This window comes from Protopterus annectens, chromosome 12.part0 (assembly GCF_019279795.1).
Source record: "Protopterus annectens isolate FY-2018-M chromosome 12.part0, PAN1.0, whole genome shotgun sequence".
Taxonomy (NCBI): domain Eukaryota; kingdom Metazoa; phylum Chordata; order Ceratodontiformes; family Protopteridae; genus Protopterus; species Protopterus annectens.
Window position 1 is genome coordinate 797,777,717 of NC_056746.1, and position 27,566 is coordinate 797,805,282.

At 39.7% G+C, this 27,566-nt stretch overlaps 1 protein-coding gene across 9 annotated transcripts in view; it reads right to left on the reverse strand.

The window, feature by feature from the left end:
- The window catches only part of KIAA1217 (KIAA1217 ortholog), a 2,251,763-nt gene that overhangs the window by 41,169 nt on the left and 2,183,028 nt on the right, over positions 1–27,566 (reverse strand). For all 9 annotated transcript variants that reach the window (XM_044089846.1, XM_044089843.1, XM_044089841.1 and 6 more), the window contains one exon: positions 17,656–17,833. In XM_044089846.1, coding sequence (XP_043945781.1) covers positions 17,656–17,833 — 178 coding nt within the window. The remainder of the gene's footprint in view (positions 1–17,655; positions 17,834–27,566) is intronic.

Genomic DNA, 27,566 nt, shown 5'->3' on the forward strand with positions numbered 1-27,566 from the left:
TGTAAAGGAAATCACTAGAGGACAAAATATTCTTGACATGGTATAAGACAACTTGTTTTGAGCATCTAAACCAAAAAACAATTTCTTGTTGTGGGTTGATACTTGACCTGGTCTTTACCAACATGGCATCACTATTAACGATCTGCCTGACAATCCCTTCTCCAGTTAAATCCAATCACAAACTGGTAAGCTTTTCCTTCAAAATCTCCTATTAAATGCAAACATCACAAAGTTCAGAAACTTCAAAACATGCAAACCTTCTTCATTTCTATGATGAAGTCTCGCATCTCAAGTTTAGCTGTATTATTCAAGATCCTGACACAGCAAGCAATTATGTAAATTCTATGTGTACCTGGTAAATGCATTCACCAGACGGTCCCTACCAGATACTAACAAAATGGAAAATTTAAAAGTAAACCAGCATGGTCCACATATATAAATAAAAAAATTCAATAAAAGAAAAAAAATTGTACTAAACTATACAGCAAAAATGATTGAGGTTATCATTAAAAAGCTATCAGAGGAATTAAAAATACACCATCAGGAATAACAAGGCATCCAATAAACTTAGACTAGCATTAGAAGCTAAAAACAATTGCATATATTTCTTTAGTTATGTTAGGAAACTAAAGAATAATATCCAGCATTTCTCAGAACTTATCCAAAACGTCTCTTTGTACTTGGATTTAGTAGAGATAACCATCATACTAGCAAAATAATTCAGTGAAAACTTCATCACAGAAGATGCAAACAAAGCCTGAATCTCCCACAGAATATCACACTCCCCATCATAGCTAAAAAAACACTTGCTAAACATATTCTCCAAAATGAAAAAAAAAAAAAAACACATCATCCATGGGACCTGATAACACATGTAGTTGCCTTATAAATGGTACACAAAACAAGCCCTAGTGGACCCACACCTGCAGCTATTTATCCTGAGCTTGGACAATGGTTTTGTCCCTGAAGTAGTGGCACACAACTGTTGTGATGCCACTTCATAAAGGTGGACCTACCACTGAACCTAGAAACTACAGACCCATCAGCCTGAATAGTCTCATCTACAAAGGCGAGGAATGCATCATAAATGACCTAATTACTATGATATCAAAAATCTTATAAGACTTGACTCTGATGAGTTTGGCTTTGTTACGGCTAGATCCTTGTCTAATGAATCTATTTAACTGCTTTGTGAGAATAACACATGCTGTCCATAAAGCATACCTCCACCTTTCTAAGGCTTTTGGTACCATACCACATACTAACATAACAAACAATCTGAATGCCCTCCAAATTGACAACTACATAATTAGGTGGACAGCAAATTGGTTGTAGGATAGAACCCATGTAGTGATGGTGGCAGGTGCTTCCTCAGTAAACATGAAGAGGACCAGTGGAGTTCCCTAGGACGCATGCTGGGACTCCTAATATATGGCATTTGCTTCCCAGATCTCCAGCAGTGGTTAGGAAATCTTTTACCTGGTGCGGCTGATTGCAAAAGATATTACATCTAAATCCAAGGGAGGTCTTAACCCTCTATAGCCCACATCAGTTAGACCTATTATAGAATACAATGCCCGTTTTGGGGTGTATCTTACTACTCATTTCAAGCACATGGAGACAGCCCAGAGATTCCAAACTAAAAAGATCACAGTCTTAAAAGAATGCTGGAAGCACTGTCCTGCCCTATCCTATAGACTCTTTAAGGGCAATCTGTGCCTTGCCTTTCAGACCATTTGAAATCTAGTAGTCCAAGACCGCTTGTATCTCTAAAATTCAAACAGTCCCACTAACACCAACAAGGGATCTAAACCTGCTCCAACAAACAAAGCATAGTACTGACACAGATTTACTTCAAAATGCTTACCCATTCTCTGGAACAAACTTCCACTATAAATTAAGCAATGTGACACACTTTCTTCCTTCAAAAAGAAGTTAGACAACTGGATGGTTATCCACAAATACACCCCTGGTGTGACTGGCCTTTTGCTCTTTGAAAAGGGTGGTAAGATCTGACTGGCAAGGAGTAAATGGCTCGAGGGCCCACTTGTCTTGTATTCTACATTAAGATTCTTTGAGTTTAGTGCAGTCCTTGTAATCCAAATGTTTGTGTGGATTTTTATTGCAGCACAAAGGCAGAATGTAAGCACATGTGATGTGTAAGTAAACTGCTAGTTCAACAAATCACAGCACACAAAAATCATTCCTTTCTAAGGTAATATAAATACAGTATATTTATAATGGACTAACTGCTATTAACTAGCCTACATGTCACTGTGTCCATAAACAAATTCAGATCTGCACATTTCTAAGAAAAATAAGTCTAAAAGCAAGCTGACACAACATACACAGGGTATTGTATCCACTAGAATATCACATTTTGTTAAATGTCCTGACACTCAGAGAAGGTACAGCACATTGTATCCAATAAACACTGAAAGCAAAGTACCTTAAATTAGCTGACACATATGATGTACAAGAAAGAACTGTGTTATAATGTATCAGCATGAATACACTGGAACTGTGTTACAATGTATCAGCATGAATACACTGGAACTGTGTTACAATGTATCAGTATGAATACACTGGAACTGTGCTACAATGCACCAGCATGAATACACTGGAACTGTGCTACAATGTATTAGCATGAGCACATTGACACATACAGAGAAAATAATCTGAATTAGCAGTGTGCTTCACTGACTAATCATTAAATGTGATCAGTACACATGTAATCTTTTTTTCACACACTACTGTATCTTACTTTTGATGTGTAGATATCAGAAATCTGTCATATCAGTCAAAGGCAGATGTTGCAACAGTGTTTTTTTTTTCCCCACACAGCAGCTGTTTCTACATTGTAAATTTTCAAAACACTTAGGTACTGAAATTCCTCTTGGGTGTTTCCACAGCTGCTGTAGTTAGTGGAAAGCTGCAGCTATTTTTCAGACTTGTCATAATTATGTTTTATAGGGATCCAATATGCATTAAGTAAGCAGCGTGTACAGTGACTACAGCACCTGGCAGTTCATACAGACAATACTCCCTGATTGCTTTGAGAGATTCTGTAACAGTATTGTGGCAGGCCGATGTCACCACATACTACAACTTAATGTGGCAAAAATTATTAAAGAAATGCACACAAGTCTTATATGTTATTAGCTAACTTTATTGCTTTTATCTTTATTTGAAAGGCTGTTTGGCTTTACTGACTGCAATTTAATATGATCAAAATTAGATTCATTAAATTATATGTGTATGCCTTGAGTGTTGTTATATACTACTACTTAATATTATTTCATCATACTGTCTAAGTCAGCCTTGGGATTCAGAAATTTCCCTCTGACCATGCTAAATGTTCAATGTTGACTGGTCAGTTACTGTTACAGAGAGAAATTCAGTTTCAGAGACATTGTATAGCTGCAATGAAAAAGACCTCATTGACAGCTTATTATAATGTCTCTGAATCTATCACTGGTCTCTCTCTCTCTCTCACACACACACACTAAGACACCCATGCACACACACATACATGTTCTCAGACTTTCCCACACATATACCCATATCCACTTATCTGCAAACAACCCCCAACACTCTTGCTCAGACTCATGAAGACACTCATCCTGATATCTACACGTAAGCTCCAGCACACACACACATGCAGAAACTCACACACATACAGACTTGTCATTCCTTAATCATCCCAGTGCAACCACCCAGGTAGACACAGACAGACAGACATGCACACACACACACACACACACATATATATATATATATATATATATATATATATTATATACTTACACGCACATCATGCAGCCTGATTTATACCCTAAATATACTTCCACACATGTCCACACACATATACACACTGACACCTCTCACCCTCCATGACTTCACTGGACTTACCTGCACTGAAATTATTTCTGTAAGAGTAGACGGATGGCTACCATCTTCTGCTTGTGCTCACTTTTTTGTCTTACAGTAATTTATTTGTTGACTGAGTGTTTAGACAATTGAGTGGCTGAACAAATTGGAAGTCACTGACAATTTGGTGAGACAGCACTTGGCTAGTCAGCATGTCACTTTGTCTATGAAACTACTGTTCACACAGAGGCCCCTGCAAGGGGAAAACCTCAATGGAATCGGAGAGGCTTAGTGTGACACAGAAACCTTCTGAGATACTGTTTCTACACTGCACAAAGTCTTTCTGAATCCCAGGGCTGTTGTTTTGGGACAGTGCACCTTTCTTCTGACACTCTAGGTCCATACAGTAGCTAATCCTGCCAATGAATAATGGAGGGTAACATCAAAAAAGTCATTTTCATTGGGTTATTTATTCATCCTTATGATTTAAAGCTGTATTAATACTGTGGTGGTCTTGCTTACAAAACTCTCTGTGGAACAGCTGCCAATGGTGGTTTTCCAAATTATGAATTTAATCATATTATAATCACTGGATTGTGGCAAAGATAAAGAAACAATTTCACAAGGACATCTCCAGCAATTTTCTGATATAATATTCAAAATGTTGAGCATGTTAATAGCTCATGATAAAACAAGCCATGTTTTTCATGTTAAAACTAGTCTATGAGCTATGCCCTTTCATTGTTAGTCAACCCAGATCATGCAATAGAATGCAATGGTGCAACAAGCCTTAATAGTAATGATCACGAATGACAGGAACAGGTGCAGTACTTTAGCACACCACAAAGTCCATCAGCAGAAAAAACGCGAATAAAGGTCAATGTTCAAAAACGTACCAAGTAGTTTAATAAAAAAATTCAGAGAAAAAACACACCAATACAGCTTTCTTTCCTCTAGTGCCATGGCTATAGCAGTTGCAGTACTTTATTTAATCTACAATTAATCATTTTTTATAGTCATTCCACACTGGCCCACATTGGTAGCTTTAATTATCGGCACCATTAATAGCTCATGTTGTTAATTCCATGCATTAAATTGACATTGCATTACATATTTCTGCCTTTGTAACTAGAATAAATTGCGCATTAGTCAAAGATTCTCCAAGAACATGTCCTTAATTTGGCCTCACTGAAGACCCTAAATCACAATACATCTTCTCATTTCCAAAGGGAAAGTTATTTTTATGTAGTTACATCATCCAAAGCATCAGGAAGGCTGCTTATAAAGACAGCTGCAGTTTACAGCCACTCTCTGCATAGCAACACACCTGATTATTATTTTATTAATATACAAAAATCTGGATGGGGTCAGTACCTAACTGCAAATTAAAGTTAGGTAATACTTAATTTGGTCTTATAAACTTGGGCAGTGTGTTTTCTTAATATTTTTTACCCTGACTGCTCAACTCTTTTGAGGTACTTTACAGTTAAATAAATACTAATAAAATACACTACACTTATTGGCAGGAATAAAACTGCATGCTGTTTATACACCTGGTGCATAGAGCATAGGACATGTGCAGGAAAAAGCATGGAAAATGCCTACATAGGACTCACCGGACAGACAACATAGTATGAGGGCAGCAAATGAAATTGTATTATATTACATTTTATTTGTGACAGAAGGTGACAATAAGCCTCTCTAGTCTTCCCTTTAAGTGAAGTCAATCTCCTACCTCTCCTCCATCCCTTCCTTTCCGCTTACCATTTCTCCACCTGTCCCATGCTCTCCTGAATGCCTCTGTGGAACATTCCCTCGCCACTATTCATTCTGGTAGTCCACTGCATGCGTCTATGACCCTCCCTGTACAAAATCCATTTTGTTGATCCAGGGAGTAGCTAGTCCTTACAATCTGCTGTGTGTGTATAAAGCTTCTGCTTCTTTCATTCATGTTCCAGATGACACCTGCACTAGCCTCATATGACAACAGCTAGTGTCTGTAATCTCTATTCATATCTATTCCTTTCCCCTGCATTGCATCCAGCAGCCTGATGGTTATCTTCTTGCATGGTCTTCAAAGCTGCATGCAGTATTCACAGTATGGTTTGAGCAAAACCAGGCTGAATGTAGCTTTTACCTGTTTGCTTCTGGAGTAAGTTCCCCCAGTGATGCACCCCAACATTCAGCTTGCTACTGTTACTGCTCTGTCACTATGCTCCTAGTGGCCCAGTCCAGGTGTGATCCCCCCAAACACATGCACATCCTTTCCCTGACCTACTGCCATTAGATCTGTTCCATCCTGTTGATAGTTTATACCAGGATTGTTCTGATCTAAGCACAGTACTTTATTTTTCTTTGCATCAAACCTCACCTACAGTCTTACTTTACACTCGTCAGCCATTCTGAATCCTTCCCAATACTCTCTCTCCCATCCCCTTCTGCTGCATAATGTTTGCACCATCAGCAACAAGTATGACCTTGTTCTCAGTTTCTTTACTGAAGAGCACTGACCATGACAACCGACCCCTGCCATATTCCATTACATGGTCTTTTCCTTAATTCCTGACATCATCCTGCTTACCACAACTTTCTGCCTCCTACCATTCAACCAAGGAAGATGTTGCACTCCACTGTGTTGGTCCTGCCTCTGTCCTGCCAGATTTACTGACAGCTTGCTATGTGGCATTGAATCAAAGGCCTTGCTGAGGTCTTACCAGACTATGCCCATTTCTACTCTAATACCAAGTTCACTTGGAAGCCAGTCAGAAAACTGAATCAGGCTTCACTGACAGCTCCACTGTCTATGAACCTATGTTGGTTGCTGCTCCAAAGTCTTCTAGAAAAATCAGAAACCTTCTCCTTAGGATTCTCTGCCTGACAGTCCTCTGTTTTGTGTTTATATGCACCAAGCCCGCTGACAACAATGCGCAGAACATGTGAAAATAAGCAACCCAGCATGAATAACAATACTAACCAACAGAGCCTGACTGTAGACCTCAGCTGTCACTCCGACGGCATTTTATATGCAAAAGCGGATCCAAAAAACTCTTCTGCAAACTCCGACCAATGTCTAAGAGTCCGTCGGTTGAAGGAGGCACAGGCTAAACAGGCTGATACGTCATGGTCTGGGCCTAAGCAAGGAAGGCAGTAGGAATGGAAATCCTTATGAGGTATTTGTTTCCCACAAGTTAAACAATTATTTACTTTGTCTGACATCGGCTGAGGCAAGAAAGAGTCCCCAACGGGGTACTTAGCTTTTTAGAAGTCTTCGGTAGCTGAATCTCTGGATCTGACCGACCGGCACTTGCGAACAGCTTTCTGCTTTGGGCACCGCGCGGCAAGAAAGACTAAGGAAAATGGCGTCGGCTGATGCCTTTATACCCCAGCAGCTGTGACGTCGGGGAAGATGCGACATCAGCCGAGGCCAGACCCAGACTTTGGAATCCGGTCGACCGAAGGGCTGCCTGAGGCAGGACAACCCATATGTTATGACTGCAGATGCATCCTTGAAGGACATCAATACTAACCAACAGAGCCTGACTGTACACCTCAGCTGTCACTTGATGCAGAGTTGCAATGTAATTACATGGTTCTACTAATCTTCAAGAAGGCAAACATTTCCCCAAAGCAGTAGATAATCCCAGTCAACCATGACAATGAATACAGCAACCAGGTTACAAAGTGTTGCATGCCAACTGTCTGAAGCTTTGTGCAGCACAAGAGGTTTAATACTGTCAAAGCACCACACAAGCCATGCTGTGGGTGTACCGCTAAACAAAAAACAATTAGAGCTACTGTGAGAGTTGACAGATGGGCATTCTCTTACAAGTGGGCACCATCTCTCCAAAGGTTCCTGAGGTGCCACTGACCCTTTCTGTAACAAATCCTTTCCAACACAGTTAACAAATGTTTTCCATTAAAGCACTAACATTGCCATTTTCTCAATGCAGCCATGTCCGCCATGCTGGGCATTACATGGAAATAATGAGAATAATTAACCATGCACAGATGTCCCTCACAACACCACTTGCCAGACCATTATTTCCCTATAATGCCCACCCAACCAGGCATTATTGCTTTTACAGTATCAGCCAGTTTTGTTTGTAATATTGATATTTACATTTATATTGCTCCGGAACTGTATAAAATGTATCTACTTTACTTGTAGCTGGTCAGTGACGAGCATGATCCAGGTATAGTGAAACAGCAGATGTGAAAGTAGTAGAGATTGTGAAGATGGGTAATATGATATGTATGGATAGCAGGCAGGACACCAGAGGATGTTACTGCTGAGAGAAAAAGATAGAAATTTCATTATTAGGATAGACAATGAGAAGCAGGCGCTGTACTATGAGTAAAGAACAGGAGAAAGAGTTAAGGGAATGAATGACAGATATGCAAAGATCCATTGAAGCAGAATTTGGTTGCTGACGAAGTATGGTGCACAATTACATGGGGTTAAGTTAGAATAGTGAGAAAAAAATAGCTTGAAAAGGACTGCCACTTTAATGAGGGGACAGCAAAAATCAACAGATGATAAATTGCTGAAGCAATTTCATTTTCATGGGTAACTTACATATCTTCCATGATGCATTAAAGAAGACAGATTTGCTAATCCACTTTGTATACATGTTGGAGATGAAGCAGTCTCCCACACAATTTATGCAGATGACACAGGAACATTCTATTTAGTTCATCATTATACACTGTATCTCCCCATTAGGCATTATAACCTGCCTAAGGATTTGAAAGGTGATGCTAATGAATAAACGTTCATCTTGTTTTCTACCCCTACTTTGAAAATATAATACTTGGAATATGCAATTTCCCAGCTGGTAGATGGCTGGAAAAGTACAGCTGTGTACACTTACCATAAATGTAGATGTTCGAGTGTATTCACTGTTGCAGTCATTACATTTGGGTCATCTGCCTGCAGGGAGCCCTCAGCAGGCCTGAACACCAGAGTTTTGGATTCCTGTGTCGGATGCTGTCTCTTCTTCCATGACGTCAGGTCGTCAGGGGTATAAAACATGTAGCTGATGCCATTACATCAGTTTTTCCTGTCCCAGATGTCAGGTGCCCCCACAATGTGAAGCCATTATAAGTTATGTTACACCTCCATCAAAAACCAAATACACCAGAAAGCTTAAATACAGCAAACAAGAAGGAAAGGTAGAGCCAAGAGATGTCAGGGAGCTGGAGGGAGGGTAACCAGGACTGCAACAGTGAATACACTCGAACATCTACATTTATGGTAAGTGTACACAACTGTACTGTGTTCTTCATGTTTCACTGTTGCAGTCATTACATTTGGGTTGATTCTGAAAGCTAAGGAAGGGAGGAGGAAGTTAGAGAGCATTAGGGCCAGCTACTAAGCCCTGCAAGACAGCAGTGGCAAAACCAGCTCTGAATTTAGAAAAAATAGGCATGTGGTAATGCTTGGTGAAGGTATGTACAGAGCTCCAGGTAGCTGCTTCTAAGATGTCCCTGGTAGGGACTCCTCTGAGGAAGGCTGTAGAGGTAGATGCAGCCCTGGTAGAGTGTGATCTTATGTAGGTTTTCCATGGTGCTTATAGCAGAAATGAATGCAATGGGCTATCCATTTAGAAATGGTTTGCTTTGAAATGGCCTTCCCCTCTGCCCCTGCAGCAAAGCCAACTAGCAGCTGTTCAGATTTTCTGAGAGGCTTAGTCCTGTCTAAATAAAATCTAAGTTGTCTGTGCACATCCAAAGAGTGCAGTATTCATTCTCCTTCATTTGTGGATTTCGGAAAAAGGTAGGCAAATGAATGGACTGATTTAGGGCCACACTAGACACCACCTTGGGCATAAAGGAAGGATTGGTCCTGAGGGAAACCCTGCCTGCATGGAAGATAATGAAGTGCTCCACTGCCAAGAGGGCCTGTAATTCAGACATTCTTCTTGCTGAAGTGATGGCTAGAAGGAAGGCTGTTTTCAAAGAAAGGAATTTAAACTCTGCAGCTGGTTCAAATGGAAGGAGAGTGAGATTTTCCAATACAAAGTTAAGGTCCCAGGCTGGAGTAGGGTTTCACCTGGGAGGTCTTAAATTTTTGGCCCCTCTGAGGAATTGCTTTAGCAGGGGGTGAGAGAAGAGGGGTGGTTCAGTATTATAATGTGCTGAAATGGCAGAGGCATGAATTTTAATTGACGAGAAGGATAGGCCCTTGTGGAGCATTTCTGTTAAGTACTGAAGAATATGAGGTAAGCTGGGCACCGTTGTGCCCATCCCCTGAGTCTGGCTCCAGGAACTGTATCCTTTCCACTTTTCAGCATAAGATTTTCTAGTACTAGGCCTCCTTGCTTCCAGAATGACATTTAGCACCTGCTTTTTGGGGGATGCTATTGGAGAGCTCCAGGAATTAGCCAGGCTGCAAGGTTCAGGGTTTGAAGCCAAGGGTGCAGAATCTGGCCCGCCTGCTGGGACAGCAGGGAAGGTGTCTGAGGTAGGTGCCATGGCTCCAGCAGTATCATACTGCGCAAGAGGGGGTACCAATGCTGGCGTGGCCAGTCTGATGAAATCAGTATTGTCCTTGACTTGTCCTGTTTGACCTTTAGCAGAACCTTTGAGAGGAGAGGCAGAGGGGGAAAGGCATAAACTGAGAGGCTTTCCCAGGTAAAGGACAGGGCATCCACTTTCCAAGCTTGACTGTGCAGAATTTGTCCAATTGGTAGTTCTGAGGGGAGGTAAACAGGTCTAACTCTGGAGTCCCCCATTTGTTCCTCAAGAGGTTGAATATTTTTGGTTACAGTTTCCATTCATGTGGGTCCATGAGATTTCTGCTTAGGTCGTCTGCCAGTGAATTTAACTTGCCTGGCAGGAACTTAGCTTGTAGGTGCACTTGGTAGCTCAAGGCTGTGTTCCACTGAGCCATGGCTAGTCTGCAGGGAGGGTACGAGTGGGTTCCCCCTGCTTGTTTATGTACCACATAACTGTGGTGTTGTCTGTCTTTACCAATAATTGTCCTGGAAGGATGTAGTCTTTGAAGGCTGTCAGGAAATTCTGTGCAGCTAACATTTCTTTTTGGTTGGTATGCAGGTGCATCTGACTCGGGTTCCATCTGCCCTGAATGCACTGCCCTGCCAAGTGAGCCTCCCATGCATAGTCTGATGCATCTGTTGTTAGGGTTTGGGTGGCAGAGGGTAGAGTGAAAGGGAGCCCCTTGTTGTGGTAGCAGGCCTCTGCCCACCAAAGGAACTCTGTCTTTATACAAGGAATGATAAGAATCATTGATTCAAGGTCCTGAGAATGTTGACACCATAGGCTTTTTACATACCATTGCAGTTTTCTCATATGCAGTCTTGCATATGGAATTAGTAGAATGCAAGATCTCAAGCTGTAAAATGGCAGAAAGGCACCTCTAACTTCCTTCCTACCCCCACTGGAGTTCCCCAAGGTTCCATACTTGGGCCTAAGCTATTCAACATCTTTATCAATGACTTCCACTCTGCCATCCCAAACACTAAAATCGTACAATACGCAGACGACTCCACTTTAATCTGCTGTGCCACCAACCTCCAAGAACTTCTATCATACACTCAAACTGCTTTCTCCACCACTGAGAACTGGATGCTCCAAAACCACCTTTCTCTAAATGCTTACAAATCCAAAATACTACCCCCCCCCCCCCCAAATCATTCCCTCTCGACAACAACTCCTTCCAAATTAGAAGCCATAACAATTCAACCATAGAAATTGTTCCCTATGCCAAACTACTTAGGGTCACTATAGATGAAAACCTAAAATTTGACACCCATATTCAACTCAATATCAAGAAACCACATCAAAAACTTGGCCTGCTATACAGAAACATCCACTATCTCTCTCCTTCTAGACAAACCCTCGCCACTACCTATCTTCTTCCCTCACTAATGTATGGTGCCCCTCTATTAATTAACTTATCTGCCTCCATCTCCTCAAAAATGGAAAGTTGTTATAATAAAATTTCAAAATTCGCCATCAAAGCCAAACTCTCCTCCCACCATTGCTCTGCCCTCTACTCACTAAACTGACTAGAACTTCCCAACCTTCTAGACTACCTCCAACTTACCACTGCCCATAGGCTATTATTTAACCCCTGTAAATGTCCTGCACTATCCAACATCCTACAATACACCCCTATCAGGCCACTTAGATCTGCTCACCTAAACCTACGCACTGTCCACACACCAAAGCGACCTGCCGGGCAGCACCTCCTATCTTTTTCCTTAGCCAGAAAATAGAATTCTCTCCCTCCTCCTTTACGAATGACAGAAAACCCTGACAACTTCAAAACTCTACTCCATTCCTACTTGTTCTCTAATTGGAAGTGCAACTGCACTTTCCTTACCTAGCCTTCTACTCTCTACACTAATTGTATTTCCATACTACTCCTATTTCCAACAACTTTGCTCCATGTACATTACTAATTCTTTATTGTTGTCTTGTGTATATAATGTAAATATTGTAAATAGTTTGCGCTCCCTTTTATCCCCCTCCCTAACATTTATGCTTGTTCCACCACTCTGCCCTAACAAGACTCAAATTCTATGTAACCTTTTTAACCAACCATGTCAATATATGAGTCATATGCTATGTAACCACTGTACCTCATACTGTCTCTGTATCACAATTTACCACTATTCATAAAACTTAATATTATCTGTTCTATCTTAATGTATCTATATCTTTGAATCTTAATTTTAATTTTACCTGTTGTTTTTTTAATTTTACTATGTAATGTGGAGCTTTTCTCCCCAGGCTTCCACTGAAAACGAGGTCCTGAGCCCAGTGGACCTCCCGGTCATCAAACTGAAATAAATAAATAAATAAATAAATAAATAAATAAAATAAATAAGAGGCCATGAACCCCAGGGCTTGCAGAATTTTCCTTGCAGATAGCTGGGTCTTTGTGGCCAGTAGTTTGAAGCAGGCTGTCAAATAAACTTGTTTCTCTGGAGTGAGGAAAGCCATCTAGGAAGTTGTATTCAAGCTTGCTCCCAGGAATACAATCTGGTGGCAGGATACTAGGTGAGATTTCATTTTGTTTATGGTGTACCCCAATGAGGATAGAAGCTTCTTTATGAATGCCAGATGCTTTAATAGCAAGTCCTGGCTTTCTGCCTGAATCAGACAATCGTCCAGGTATGGGTATATTTGAAAATTTCTCTGCTTGCAAAATGCAATGGATGGAGTTAGACACTTTGTGAATTCCCTGGACACAGTAGACAAGCCAAAGGGAAGTGCAGAGAACTGATAATACATAGAGCCTGCCCTGAAGCGTAGGTATTTCTTGCAAGATTCTCTTATTGGAATGTGTAGGTAAGCTTCCTTTAAGTCTAAGGTTGCCAACCAGGCATCTTTGCCTAGCATAGGAAGCAGCTGTTGAAGTGTTAGCATTTTGAATTTTGGGACTACCAAAAAGGTGTTTAGAATAGAGAGGCCCAGGATAGGACACCAGGGGCTGTCCTTTCTGGGTACCAGGAAAAGTAAAAACCTTGTCCCCTTTCTTCTGTGGGACAGGTTGAATATCCCTTAGAAGAGAGAGAGAACCTGCTGTTGAGCCTCTGCCCACTGATTTGGGGGTAGGTCTGGCCAACAGTTTTGGGTTGGTAGGGTGTGGAACTGGAATCTGTATCCTTGGTAAACTATATTTAAAACCCATTTGTCCTGGGTAATGAGTTCCCAGTTTTTTGCATGCAGGGCGAGCTTCCCTCCTAAGGGAGAAGGCAGTTGAGCAGGGCTTGGAAGGGTTAAGGTTAAGTCATTGTGAAATTTTTCCATGAGGGGGTGTCTTACTACTTCCTGCTTTGGAAGTGGGAGCCCCCCACTGCTTAGGCCTGTGTGTACCCTGAGACTGTAACCTAGGTTGTCTGCTGTTCCTGGGTTTGGATTGAGAAGGCCTGGAAGAGACTGGAAAGGACCAATTCTTTGAAAGCCAATGCCTACTAAATCTGGGAGGCTGCACTTGTAGGAAATCTTTAACAGTTTGCATAGATTTAGCGTTTTCTTCCATCTTTTTAAGAACAACTTCTGCTTTGTTGCCAAACAGGCGGTCTTGGTTTAAGAGAGCATCCAGTAATTTAGCTTTAACATGATCTGGCAAGTTTTGCTCCTTAAGCCAAGCATGCCTTCTAAGTATAGACCCAGTGACAGCAGCCCTGCAAGATGCTTCTAAAGAATCAAAACCACATTGCAAAGTATGTTTACCAACTTGTTCTGCAGAATGCATTAAATCCAATAATTATTTGTGTTCAGCACAGTCAGAAATCAACATCATTTTCTGTTTAAGTAGTCCCATAACATGCTGCTGGTAATTTAACATATGAAACTGGCAATTTAAAGCCCTAATGGCCAAAGTAGCAGAAGTGTATACCTTTCTTACCCCATCTGTCCAAGGCTCTAGAATCTCTAGTAGAAGGGGTAGGATTTTTGGCAGCAGTAGCCTTAATGCCCTTTGGACCTTGGGAAATGGTCTCTGGATCCGCAGTAGGATTCTTGAAGAAGAACTTGTAAGAGTCGGGTACTCTGTAATACCTGTCAGGTTTTCTGGGAGCTGGAGGTAAAGTGTCTGGGGACAGGCTAGATTCCAAGAAAGCATCATCTACAATGTCCAGAACAGGAGGGATAGCTAAAAGCCTGTGTTGAGGAAGGAGTAAGAATTCCCTAAGCCTCTTTTTGGAGTCAGAGTAATCCTGGCTTTCACAGCGGAAATGCTCCCTAAGAGTGTGCAAGGTTTCAGCAAAAGAAAAAAATCTCCTGGAGGGGAAGCAGAGGGAATGGAATCCTCTGCATCAGAATCCTCATAGGTAGATAAGGGCAAATCCTGGTAATCAGAAGAAACTGAAATATCAGAATCCTGATCAGAAGAATCAGAAGGAAAATCAGTTCTAGGTCTCTTAGAGGGGAAGGCTGGCTTCCCCTAATTAAAGTAATAAGGTTTTCAGCCATTCTAAGCATTTGTAGTTTAGGCATATGGGCCTGACCATGCGGTTTGGACATTAGTTTTTTAGGTGTAGGTCGAGTTTTAGGCCTGGATGAAGAAGATGGCGTCAGTTTTAAAATGCAAATCTGTAGGCCTGAATACATCCTCAGAAGCCGGTGCCTGCACAGCGGCTCCGGACCCATCCAAGGTAGAGATATCCGCAGGTTCCATAGTCAAAGAAGCATCTTGTGGCATACCAGGCTATGAATGGGTCTCAATAGAGGCCTACGAATCTGAAGTAGTGGGTATCAAGGGCTGCGAAATCGCCTCACTGAGTACCAGTGAACTGGCGACTAGCTTAACGGAAGCGTCGTCGGCAGTTTTGGACCTATGCAGTCTGTCTCTGTCTTTATCCTTACATTTTTTTGGAATATCGGTAGTCGGCTGGCTTACCAAAGCCATTTATGGATAGTTATATCGAGTACCAAAATAATTTGCTGCAAAAATAGACATACAACGAATAGTTCGGGGGTTGAATAGGGCACAAAACCGACAGCGAGTGATGTCGTGGTCTGGGCCTAAGCAAGGAATGCAGTACGAATAAAATAAAAATCTTTATGAGGTATTTGCTTTCCGCAGGTAAGACAATTGTTAACTTTTACTGACATCAGTTAAGATCAAGAAAAAGGATCCCCAACGGGGTACTTAGCTTTTTTGAAGACTTCGGTTCTGAAACTCGAAAATGAAAATTTCAGGAGTCGGGAGACCGACACTTGCAAACTGGTTCTGCTTTGGGCACCGAGCAGCAAGAAAGACTGATGTAATGGCATCGGCTGCATGTTTTATACCCCTGACCTGACATCATGGAAGAAGAGACAGCATCCAACGCAGGAATCCAAGACTCTGGTATTCAGGCTGACTGAGGGCTACTACAGGCAGATAACCCAAATATAATGACTGCAACAGTGAAACACGAAGAACATCTGCTTATCACAATGCCAGAGTTCTAAGGGGATGCTTGCAATAAGTCTGCAAGGTTTATTTGCAAATTTCACTACTCTGTTTTTAATAATCTGTTATACAGCAATCTGTTATGTAAACTTACACAGTGGCAACACAAACTCACTTTCAATATAAAAACAGGCACTTACAAAGATATACAAAAGCTGGAAGGAGGAGCCAGTCACGTATCTTTCCACTCAAGGGTGTTTGTTGGCCCAGCCAAAAATGTGATTTGACTTTGGTCCATTTTCACATTATTTCTTTATTAATTTCCTTTTCAAAAAGCATCTGAGTGCACAATGCCATTTTGCATGAGACTTTTTTAATACCTCAGAAGAAGAGGCATGTAAAAAAGATGTTTTAAATAGCTTGTCCATAATGACACCAAGTACAAAAATTTCTGTGACATCATAGCTCCAAATATTGCTGAAAGCAAAAGACCACACATGAACTTAAAGTAGAATATGTTTTTGAGCACTTTCAATATTACAGCTCGTTTTCTGCAATGTAGTTATACATATATTTCTTATAGTTAAAAAAAAAAAAAACAAAAAAAAAAAAACAACTTTCCCTGGGAAAGAAATCAATGTTACGTCAGTTCGCTCTTCTGAGCTTTCGAACATTTCAGTTCGATGAAATTAAATTTGGTATTTTCAACATTCGAAATGCTGACAGGAACCCCTGCTCTGTATGAACGTTTGTTCTGAGAATGTCTCAGGAAAGCTACCATCTTCTAAGCCTTTGCTTTCAATAGGTACTACATTCTAGGGCTATTATCATTTTTTTTTTTTTGTGGTAATGTATGCAAATTACAAATGTACTACTAAGGTCAGAACGGTATTCATGGACACTATTGTCGACTGACTGGGGAGCTCTACAGTTGCGCTGGTTAATGAAACAAACTACTTTTTCATGATGCTTAGCAATTTACAGTCTAACCACGTGCTCTGTATGAACATGTGTTCTTTAAGTACTCATTTGTAGTCTAACTGTGTGCTCTGTATGAACGTGTGCTCTGTAAGTACTCATTTACAGTCTAACCAAATGTTCTGGGGTCTATATCAGCATATTGAATGCTGAAAATGCCAAATGCAATTTAATCGCACTGAAATGTTCGAAATCTCAAAAGAGCAAAGTGACGGAACATCGATTTCTTCCCCAGGGAAAGAAATCAGTGTTCCTTGCAAAAAAAGAAACATTTTTAATATTTTAAACACTAACAGAAGTGGGGACTTCACCCCCCAATGTGGGGGGCTGTGCCCCACACACCCCCTACTTAAATATACCAACTCCGAGACCGCACCACAGTGGAGGAAATAGCAAACTCAGATGATGGCCCACCGATTTCTTTCCCTGGAAAAGAAATCAATGTTACGTCAGTTCGCTCTTCTGAGATTTCGAACATTTCATTTCGATGAAATTAAATTTGGCATTTTCAACATTTGAAATGCTGATAGGAACCCGTGCTCTGTATGAACGTGTGTTCTGTAAGTACTGATTTACAGTCTAACCATGTGCTCTGTATGAACATGTGTTCTGTAAGTACTTGTTTATAGCTTAACCACATGCTCTGCATGATCATGCTTTCTCTGTGTGCTCATACAGTAGCTCTGCTATAATAATTCTTTCTGGATTTAGAATGTTGGGTATCAAAGCATATACAGGAAAAGACAAAATGGCCATCACACAAAGGCTGCACAGTAAACTTACATTTAAAAGTACAAAAAAAATGTCTCAAGGGAAACCTTCATTTTCAGGTACGAAATTAACTTTCACATTAGACATCATATTAAAGTCAAGTGAGGTTTTTTATATGAAATCTTCTTAAGGAATGAGGACTAAGCCTGGAAGGTTAGGTTTACCTGAATGCTCTGGTCTTTCTGTGGTATCTTGCTGTGTGGCCTTTAGTTCAGGTGCTACCTCCAGGCTGGGGATGGACTTCATCATATTGGTTTGTGCCTCCTGTAGAAGTTTCTCAAACTCTTTGTCATCATAGTGACCAATTCTTTGACGCTTTTCTGCCCATTCCTTTTCTGCTGCCTGTAACAAGTAATTAACATCACTTTTATTGAATGTTTGCGTTGACAAATGCTCAAAATGAGCAGGTTCCCAATATTCTTTTTTAAATCTTAAGCACTGTATTGTTGAATACTGTCTGGCAGACATTCCAGAAATGTCACTGGCATACTTTAAGAATAATTAATAAATTGATTATTTGTTAAAAGACACATTTTTAGTGACAGCTGAGTTCAGAAAGTGTAGACAAGCTACATAAACTTCAGACATTCTCTATATACATAAATGGTAAAATAAATACAATTTGTGGAGCAGTAATGACATTTAACATAGAAATGATGTGCACATTTCAGAATTTGGAATGGCAAACCATAAAGTTTAGTGTAAAAACAATGAAAACATCAATTCATATAAAAGCTTAACATGTATATAGCACTGGAATAAAAATAGCTTAGCTAACAAGGAAATTAAGATAAACAAGCCATGCAACTATGTGATTCTTTGGTTACATTCTGCCTGTCTGCTCAGTAATAATTGGAAGCTCTTTGTCACAGAAGTTGATAAAAACAATCTAACTGCAAAAATGATACAAGAAATCCATCCATCTGTCCATAACCCCCTTTTCACATTTTTGCACATGGGTCAGGCCAGGGTGTCACTTTAACAATGACAATCATCTAGAGTCAAGGTTTACACCACTGGGTTGCTAGCCCTGCCATGGGGAATGATACAAGAAAGATTGCCTTTAATATCTTGAGAAGAATCTTTAGGTTCATAGGTTGATACTAGGCTGTCTGCCCTAGGGCATTTATAAGCCTAGCCAGAGTATGTTTGGCTTTCGCCACCCTTTTAGATTAGTTGACTGTGCTTCTGTATAGTAGGTCATAGAAGGTAGCCCTTTTAAGGTTTGTTTACTGTACTTCTGTCAAGCAGCGACACAGAAGAGATCCCAGGGGTAAACTTACGATCTCCCATCCATTCGTCAAGATTTCTCTTGAAGAGGGTCAGTGAGGGGCTCTGCCTGACATGGATTGGGATTTTGTTCCAGAGTGAGGGGAGCCTCTGGGATATGAATCTGTCCCTCCAGCATTTCCTATTTATTTCTGTGCTGAGGTTCAGGTCCCTGGAGCGTGTAGCTCTAAGAGATTTAGATTTCCTGAGGTGAAGCATGTCCATTAATTCTGGGTTGGACATGGCTTTACACGTCAGACACAGATCGCCTCTGAGTAGGCGGTACGCAACTGAGTAGAGCTGGAGTTTCTTTAGCCAAACTGCATAGGGCATCTGTTTGAGCCCCTTGATCCTCTTGGTGAGATACTTTTGGGGTCTTTCCAGTTGCTGAAGGTGTCGGGTAAGGTACATCCCAAACGGGGCATTGTACTCAATTACGGGCCTGATAAGTGATGAGTAGAGGGGCAAATTGACCTCTCGATCTAGATGTGAATCCTTTCATGATAAGGTGGGCTATATAGAAGGTCTTTCTAACCACTTTGGCAAAGTGATTGTCAAAGGAGAGATTGCTATCTACTTGGGTCCCCAAGTCCCTAATTACTTCTTCCATACTTAATGGATTACCACCTATGTGGTAATTTGTGGGGACTTTGTTTTTTCCAAAGGGGATGACTATGCACTTTTTGGTATTTAGTTTTAGGCCATGGCTCTGGCACCAGTTATCCATCTCTGTGAGCCCCTTTTGGAGGATGCCTGTGTCAGTCAGAGAGTCGATTATAGCACCCAGTTTGCAGTCATCTGCGAACTTGGTCAGCCATAGTCCACCCGTGTTAGCCTGTGCCTCGCAGAAATATATACCGGACAAGAGAGATCTCAGGACTGAGCCTTGTGGGACACAACTTGTAACTGGTTTAGAGTCTGACATGGCACCTGCTATTTTGATCATGTGGGTTCTATCCCTGAGCCAGTTTGCAACCCATCTTGTGACATAGGGGTTGATATTTAAGCTGGTGAGCTTATTTATGATGCCCGAGTGGGGTATTGTGTCAAAGGCCTTTGTGAGGTCCAGGTAGGCTGTGTGGACTACCTTCCCTCCATCTATGGCTTTTGTAACTATTTCAAAGAAGTCGACCAGGTTCAAGAGGCAAGATCTGCCCTTAATTGTCCCACATTTGCATACTCTCAGCCTTTTATAGTATGAAATCTGGACAAACCTAAAAGTAATTGGAAGACAAAGGTCCCAAAATAGGGAGAGATTTTAAATATTGTTCTTATAAACTTGAAAAGTTGCTATAGTGACAGGTTTTGTGTTACCATCCATTTTCTGAAGGATATGAAGCATGTAACTAAAATGTCAGTCATTATTTAGACATTTTAATGCTCAGCAATTTGCTAGCAAACCAGAATGTTTTGGGGAACAGTCAAAAAAATCAGGAAATATCTAGACAGTTAAGAAGTACACTTTGGTATACTGTTAGGAAAAATAACACAAACTTCCCAAAATGAATGTCAGTGAAATAAGTAATGCTGACACTTTTACACAAGATAACTTTGTCAAAAAAACTCTCGGGTAATAGCCACATTATCTTGTTGCTGTCTTGTCCTCGGCTGTAAACTTACATGAGATTAAATTAATAAATGGAAACCCTTGGTGACAAAACAGAAATGAAGAGAAAGGGGCACAGAGGGAGGTAGAAAAGGACAAGCTGATGCACATTACAAGGGAGAAGGACTGCTGACAAAGGAGAACAGTTTTCTGATATATTACAGAGGCAGTAAATATAACATAGTGACATAAAAATGGGGACATGAAACAAGAAACCTCCTGCACGGCAGCAACTGCAAGGCTCAAGAAACACCAACACTCAGGAACAAAAAATCAGAGCCAGCAAACGGTGACTAGATAAAAAGTTGTATTAAACAAAATCACAGCATATTGTGACAAAAACAAACCGGTTTCGGCTGGCAAAGCACAGCCTTCTTCAGTGTACAAAAAAATCATGAAATACAATAGCTGCATATATACTGATAGCAGAAATCCTATTGGTTGAAAATTATAGGTGTTCATTAAGTCCAGGAGGGAACAACCCACCCAGTCTTATAATCCATTTCTTTTCTTTTGCATTTAATATGGAATGCCATTCAGATTTATTTGCCCTATTCCCTAGAATCATGTCAATGACAATAAAATTAAACTTGCTAGTGGAATGTACTAATTTGTGTTTATAGAGAGCATTGTGTATCTTTTTTTGCTTGATATTACTTAGGTGCTCAGAAATATGAATTCTAAGAGGTCTGGACGTTTGTCCAATATAGAAAGCACCACAATTGCAAGAAGCTAAATAAATGATCCAGTCACTGGAACAGTTGGAAAAAAATCTCAAGTCAAAGACTTGTGAACAATTCCGACTAGAGAATTGTTTAGACTTATAAATATGTTTGCAATTGTTACAATGTCCACATGGAAAACAGCCTTGTAATGGTTCTCCTGTCAGTGTCATTTGTATCAAATCATGTGATTTATTATCCCTATGTTTATAATGATTGAAGAAAGAGTTAAGGTTCTTCCCTTTCCTGTAAGAAAAAAGACAGTTGTCAGGGATAATACTGTTAATCTCCATGTCACATTGTAAGATATTCCAATGTCTCCTAACACTTTGAATAAGGCGGTTAGAGTTGCGAGTAAATGTAGTTGTAAATCTAAGTGGTTGACCAGATGAGTTAGTATGTGTCTTGTATGTTAATAGATCACTTCTATTCATAGAGCCAACCTTGTTGCTGGCCATGGTAATATTACCACTTTTATAACCCCAAGATTTGAATCTGTTAGTTATATCAGATTTGTGTTTCAAATAAGTGCTTTCCTCTGAACAAATACGTTTCGCATGTATGAATTGTGACTTGGGAATGTTATGCTATATGGGGTGGGTGATAACTGGAAGCATGCAGAATTGTATTATATTCTGGAAACTTCCTGTATATCTCAGTGAATAATGTATGATCAGGTGCCCTCTGGATTAAAACATCCAAAAATGTAATGGTTTCCTTGTCATAATTAATGGTGAAATGCAGGCCCCAAACATTGTTATTTAAGTATGTTACAAATTCCAATAGAGAACTTTCATCCCCCCTCCATACCAACCAAACATCATCAAGATACCGTCTCCATATATCAATTTCTGTCAAGAATGTATTCCTCTGTTCATCATAGATTATATGTTTCTCAACAAATGCCATAAAGAGATCAGCATATATGGGGGCAAAAGATGCCCCCATAGCTGTCCCTTTGGTTTGCCAAAAGCATTGTTCTTTATAGTAAAAAACATTACTAGTAAGGACATATTGTGCTAGATCCACCAGAAAATTATTGAAGTCAGAACTATATAAGTTTGAAACTTCAAGCCAATAAGCTAAGGCATGCAGCCCATCCTGGTGTGGAATATTAGTATACAAAGCACTTATGTCCAAGGAACATAAAAGCCAGTCCGGCTCAAGCTGTGTGTCAGAGACAATCTGTAAGAAGTTTGTTGTATCCTGTAAACGTGATCGAATGTTGGATAACAAGGGCTTGAGGTGCTTTGCCAAAAATAAAGAAAGGGGTTCTGTAATATATCCCCTACCCGATACAATGGGTCTGCCAGGTGGATGAGAAAGATCTTTGTGAATTTTTGGCAAGAAGTATATGTATTGGTTGATAGGATCATGAACTAAAAGTTGATTCATGGTATCATTAGTAATGATAGCCTCATCCCTTGCCTGTCGTAAGTATGTCTCAATTTGTTTACTGAACATATTGGTTGGATCAATAACCATATGTGAATAATATCTTTGGTCATTGAGTTGTCGCATGGCCTCCTTATCATACTCGGCCCAATCTAATACAACCACAGCACCACCTTTGTCAGCTGTAATGATGACAATTTCCCCTGTTGTTTTGAAGTTCAAGAATAGCTTGTTTTTCATCAAAAGATAGATTATTATGTTGTAATGAAATATCAGAACCCAAAAAATGTAAGTCCTTAAGTACACTATTCTGAAACTGCAATACCATTTGATGCATAGGTGGAGAAAAGTTGGATCTATGATATATAAATCTGTCATGATCATAAGTATCATCATTATCACCAAAAAACAACTTCAAATTTAACAAACGACAGAAATTCACAACATCCTGTGCAAAAGATTCCTCTGACACAGTAAAGCCTGGAATGAAAGTAAGGCCTTTATTCAACATTCTCAACTGAATTGGAGAAAGTTCAAAACCTGATGAGTTTAAAACGTTATAACATGGAGTTGTCATTTCGCCAGAGCAATGTTCAGAAGGCCCTGAATGTTCTCTATTTCTACGGTGTTTCCGTCCCCCCCGCCTGGTTTTAGGCCTAAAGGGGTTGACCTAGGTGTTCTTTTTGGGGTGGGTGACTCTGAGACTGTTGTGGCTTCATTTTCTGTGCATGATGAAGTATCCTCAAAAGAGGATGTGGTCTCAATCTCCTGCCTTTTTAGGATTGATCTAGGCCGTTTCCTTTTGTTAGTAGATTTGAAAGGAATTGGCGAAAACCTAACATGTTTGGAGCTAGAAATAAATGGATTACCCCTCCTGTAGTCTTCCTGGTCCCTGATAAACTTTTTGTTTTTTCTGGATTTAAGTTCAGTGTCAAACTTGCGTAAATCAGAGGCCACATTGTTTAATGATATCTTAAAAAATGGTTCCTTTTCATAAGTCTCCAGTTTGTTGACTAGAATATTGATTTCCTCTAATTCTTTTTCAATAGCCCTGTTATGGAACTTAAATAACTCAACAACAAAAGCCATAGTTGCTTCTTGTTGTATTTTGTTCCATTGTGAATTAAGTTCCTCATCCGCATTAGTGACATGGGGGATGGTACGAACACGCAATCCCCTAGGGGTGATTCCTGCAGTCTGGTAAGCTTTAAATAGCTTGCTGTGCCAGATATTAGATCTAAGTGATCTAAGATGCTTGTTTAAATTTTCAAAAAGTGATCCACAAATGGATTCCGAGCCAACCAAATCGGACCGCCAGTGTTCCCTGTGGAGGACCCTATTCCGAAGACCCCAAGGTCCTCTCTATCAGCAACCAGCCCCCGAATGAAACTGGAAAAGTCCATAGTTCAGAAGGATGATAATCAAATAATCTGAAAAGAGTTATAGAGCTGATAAAGCTAGTATACCAACAATAATGGCACAGAAACAGCCACGTCGGTTTACTCAAAATATAAATGGACCATAACAGTAAACAATGTCAAAAGACACGCCTGCGTCCAATTTGTCCAATGAATAAAATATGGAACACTAGGAGAAAAATCCTGGTTGGTTAGTACAAAAAATAAATGTAATTCCAAATAATATTGACTAGTCAACACACCAGATGATGGAACACCTAATTATAAATGACACTGAACTAACCCAAAACATTATAAGATAATAACCAAATCTTGTGAGATAATACCATATAGGTTTCAATTGCAAACCATGAGAATCAAAGGACCAAGACAAATATATCTGGAGAATATATATATATATATATATATATGTAGGAAACTAGACCATATATGCAATATATACTACAACATTAATAGGATGTTATGACAATCTTCTATCATAACTCAACAGTTAAGGGCCAAAAGTAAAGACTCAGTGTGCCAAACACAAGGATAAATCTCCTATCAATGTGTGACCTGTATCCATATGAATATATAGGAAAAGGAGTATATAATCAATAGGGACTGATCATATCCACTGGAATGAAAGAAAATATGACATGCTGTGATGTATATATGCACCATATGAGATACAAATAAAATTGAATCAACATACAATGAACACTTGCTGAAGCGAAAATGACAATAAACCTATGTATATAAATACAATAGTTATTAATACTATTGTTGTTGCAAAATTATTTAAATGACCAAATGGTTCAGTTGTTTAAATAACCATGTTGTTCAATTGGTCAATGAAACCATATCTAATAATCAAAATAATAATGATATAAACACTCTGTGTTTTATAAGCAGAAAACAACTATGCAATGGCAAAAAAGTAATGGTTATATACAAAAACAAAAGTCATTCCCTATGGCAAGTTCAACATAAAAATGTTATCAGTGTTATAAAACATGTAACCATTAATGTTATAACATACAGTCACCAAACCATATATGCACTACATAACCCTAATCATGGTGCACTAGTGATAGAAGAAAACACATACCATGTAGTTGTTCAATATAAGATCCGGTTTGATAACAATCTTATAGGAGCCCTGAATACAATCAATAATTTGTAAAAAATATTACTTGCATTATAGGCCCATGTGACATCAAACATGAGAAACCAAAAAATATATATTTTTGCCCTAACCCAGTCTAAACCTGAGAAGTCCAAAATATGGTAATCCACATTCGCAAGAAGTTGGACGGAACAGGCTTATGTAGACATCAAGCACACCAAATGAATTCCGTTGTGTAAATCAGTCCCAAAGTCATGAACATAAAGTCCGTCCATAAGGAAGAAAGAAATGCATACCATGTGCCGCAATACACAAGTAACTGTTGCCAAGCATAAACTTCAAATGATAAAGTCCCCGTACGAATCTGGTAACCTGCTCAAAACGTTCACGATCTGACCCAAAAGAAAGTGATGAAATGTCATAAACAGACCATATGTAAACCCAGAATTGCAAAAGTGCTAGGTAATCAGATAATGTGATGCATATATCCAGATGGACCAGTAGTTTGCGTTTCCCAAAAGTAATCAAGCATAGCCCCACTGATAAGTAGATGTGGCCAACAAATTTAAACCGTTCGTGTCAAAAACGGCAATTATGAAATGCGTAATGTTCAAAAAATGTGTATTTGGAAACACAATGATCATAAGTTTCATCAACCCTGAGGTATATGCACAAAACAAATTTGTAGACCCGGCCATGAACTTCTAGGATGCAGAACCAAATCTGTTGGTATATAAAAAATCGTAGTCCCAATGCTGAATAAAGCCCAAACAGGTTTTCTTGAAGAATGTCAGGCCCAAATCTGATCGTATCTGGTAACCGGTCCAAAAGCCTGCTTCTAATTAGACATAAGCCCAGCAACATGAAAAGCGGCAACCAAGATTAAATAAAGCCAATAGGTAGATGGCAGCTATCAAGTTTGTGCTAATATAAACAGAAATCCAGTCAAAAAGCTGGATGGGAAGGACGCTGCACAAAAAATGCTGACAGCAGTCCCAGAGTCACCGGCCCCAGCAGGATGTGGAGAGAGTGCAACATGAAAAAAGAAACCTCCTGCACGGCAGCAATTGCAAGGCTCAAGAAACACCAACACTCAGGAACAAAAAATCAGAGCTAGCAAACGGTGACTAGATAAAAGTTGTATTAAACAAAATCACAGCATATTGTGACAAAAACAAACCGGTTTCGGCTGGCAAAGCACAGCCTTCTTCAGTGTACAAAAAAATCATGAAATACAATAGCTGCATATATACTGATAGCAGAAATCCTATTGGCTGAAAATTATAGGTGTTCATTAAGTCCAGGAGGGAACAACCCACCCAGTCTTATAATCCATTTCTTTTCTTTTGCATTTAATATGGAATGCCATTCAGATTTATTTGCCCTATTCCCTAGAATCATGTCAATGACAATAAAATTAAACTTGCTAGTGGAATGTACTAATTTGTGTTTATAGAGAGCATTGTGTATCTTTTTGCTTGATATTACTTAGGTGCTCAGAAATATGAATTCTAAGAGGTCTGGACGTTTGTCCAATATAGAAAGCACCACAATTGCAAGAAGCTAAATAAATGATCCAGTCACTGGAACAGTTGGAAAAAAAGTCAAAGACTTGTGAACAATTCCGACTAGAGAATTGCTTAGACTTATAAATATGTTTGCAATTGTTACAATGTCCACATGGAAAACAGCCTTGTAATGGTTCTCCTGTCAGTGTCGTTTGTATCAAATCATGTGATTTATTATCCCTATGTTTATAATGATTGAAGAAAGAGTTAAGGTTCTTCCCTTTCCTGTAAGAAAAAAGACAGTTGTCAGGGATAATACTGTTAATCTCCATGTCACATTGTAAGATATTCCAATGTCTCCTAACACTTTGAATAAGGCGGTTAGAGTTGCGAGCAAATGTAGTTGTAAATCTAAGTGGTTGACCAGATGAGTTAGTATGTGTCTTGTATGTTAATAGATCACTTCTATTCATAGAGCCAACCTTGTTGCTGGCCATGGTAATATTACCACTTTTATAACCCCAAGATTTGAATCTGTTAGTTATATCAGATTTGTGTTTCAAATAAGTGCTTTCCTTTGAACAAATACGTTTCGCATGTATGAATTGTGACTTGGGAATGTTGCGTGCTATATGGGGTGGGTGATAACTGGAAGCATGCAGAATTGTATTATATTCTGGAAACTTCCTGTATATCTCAGTGAATAATGTATGATCAGGTGCCCTCTGGATTAAAACATCCAAAAATGTAATGGTTTCCTTGTCATAATTAATGGTGAAATGCAGGCCCCAAACATTGTTATTTAAGTATGTTACAAATTCCAATAGAGAACTTTCATCCCCCCTCCATACCAACCAAACATCATCAAGATACCGTCTCCATATATCAATTTCTGTCAAGAATGTATTCCTCTGTTCATCATAGATTATATGTTTCTCAACAAATGCCATAAAGAGATCAACATATATGGGGGCAAAAGATGCCCCCATAGCTGTCCCTTTGGTTTGCCAAAAGCATTGTTCTTTATAGTAAAAAACATTACTAGTAAG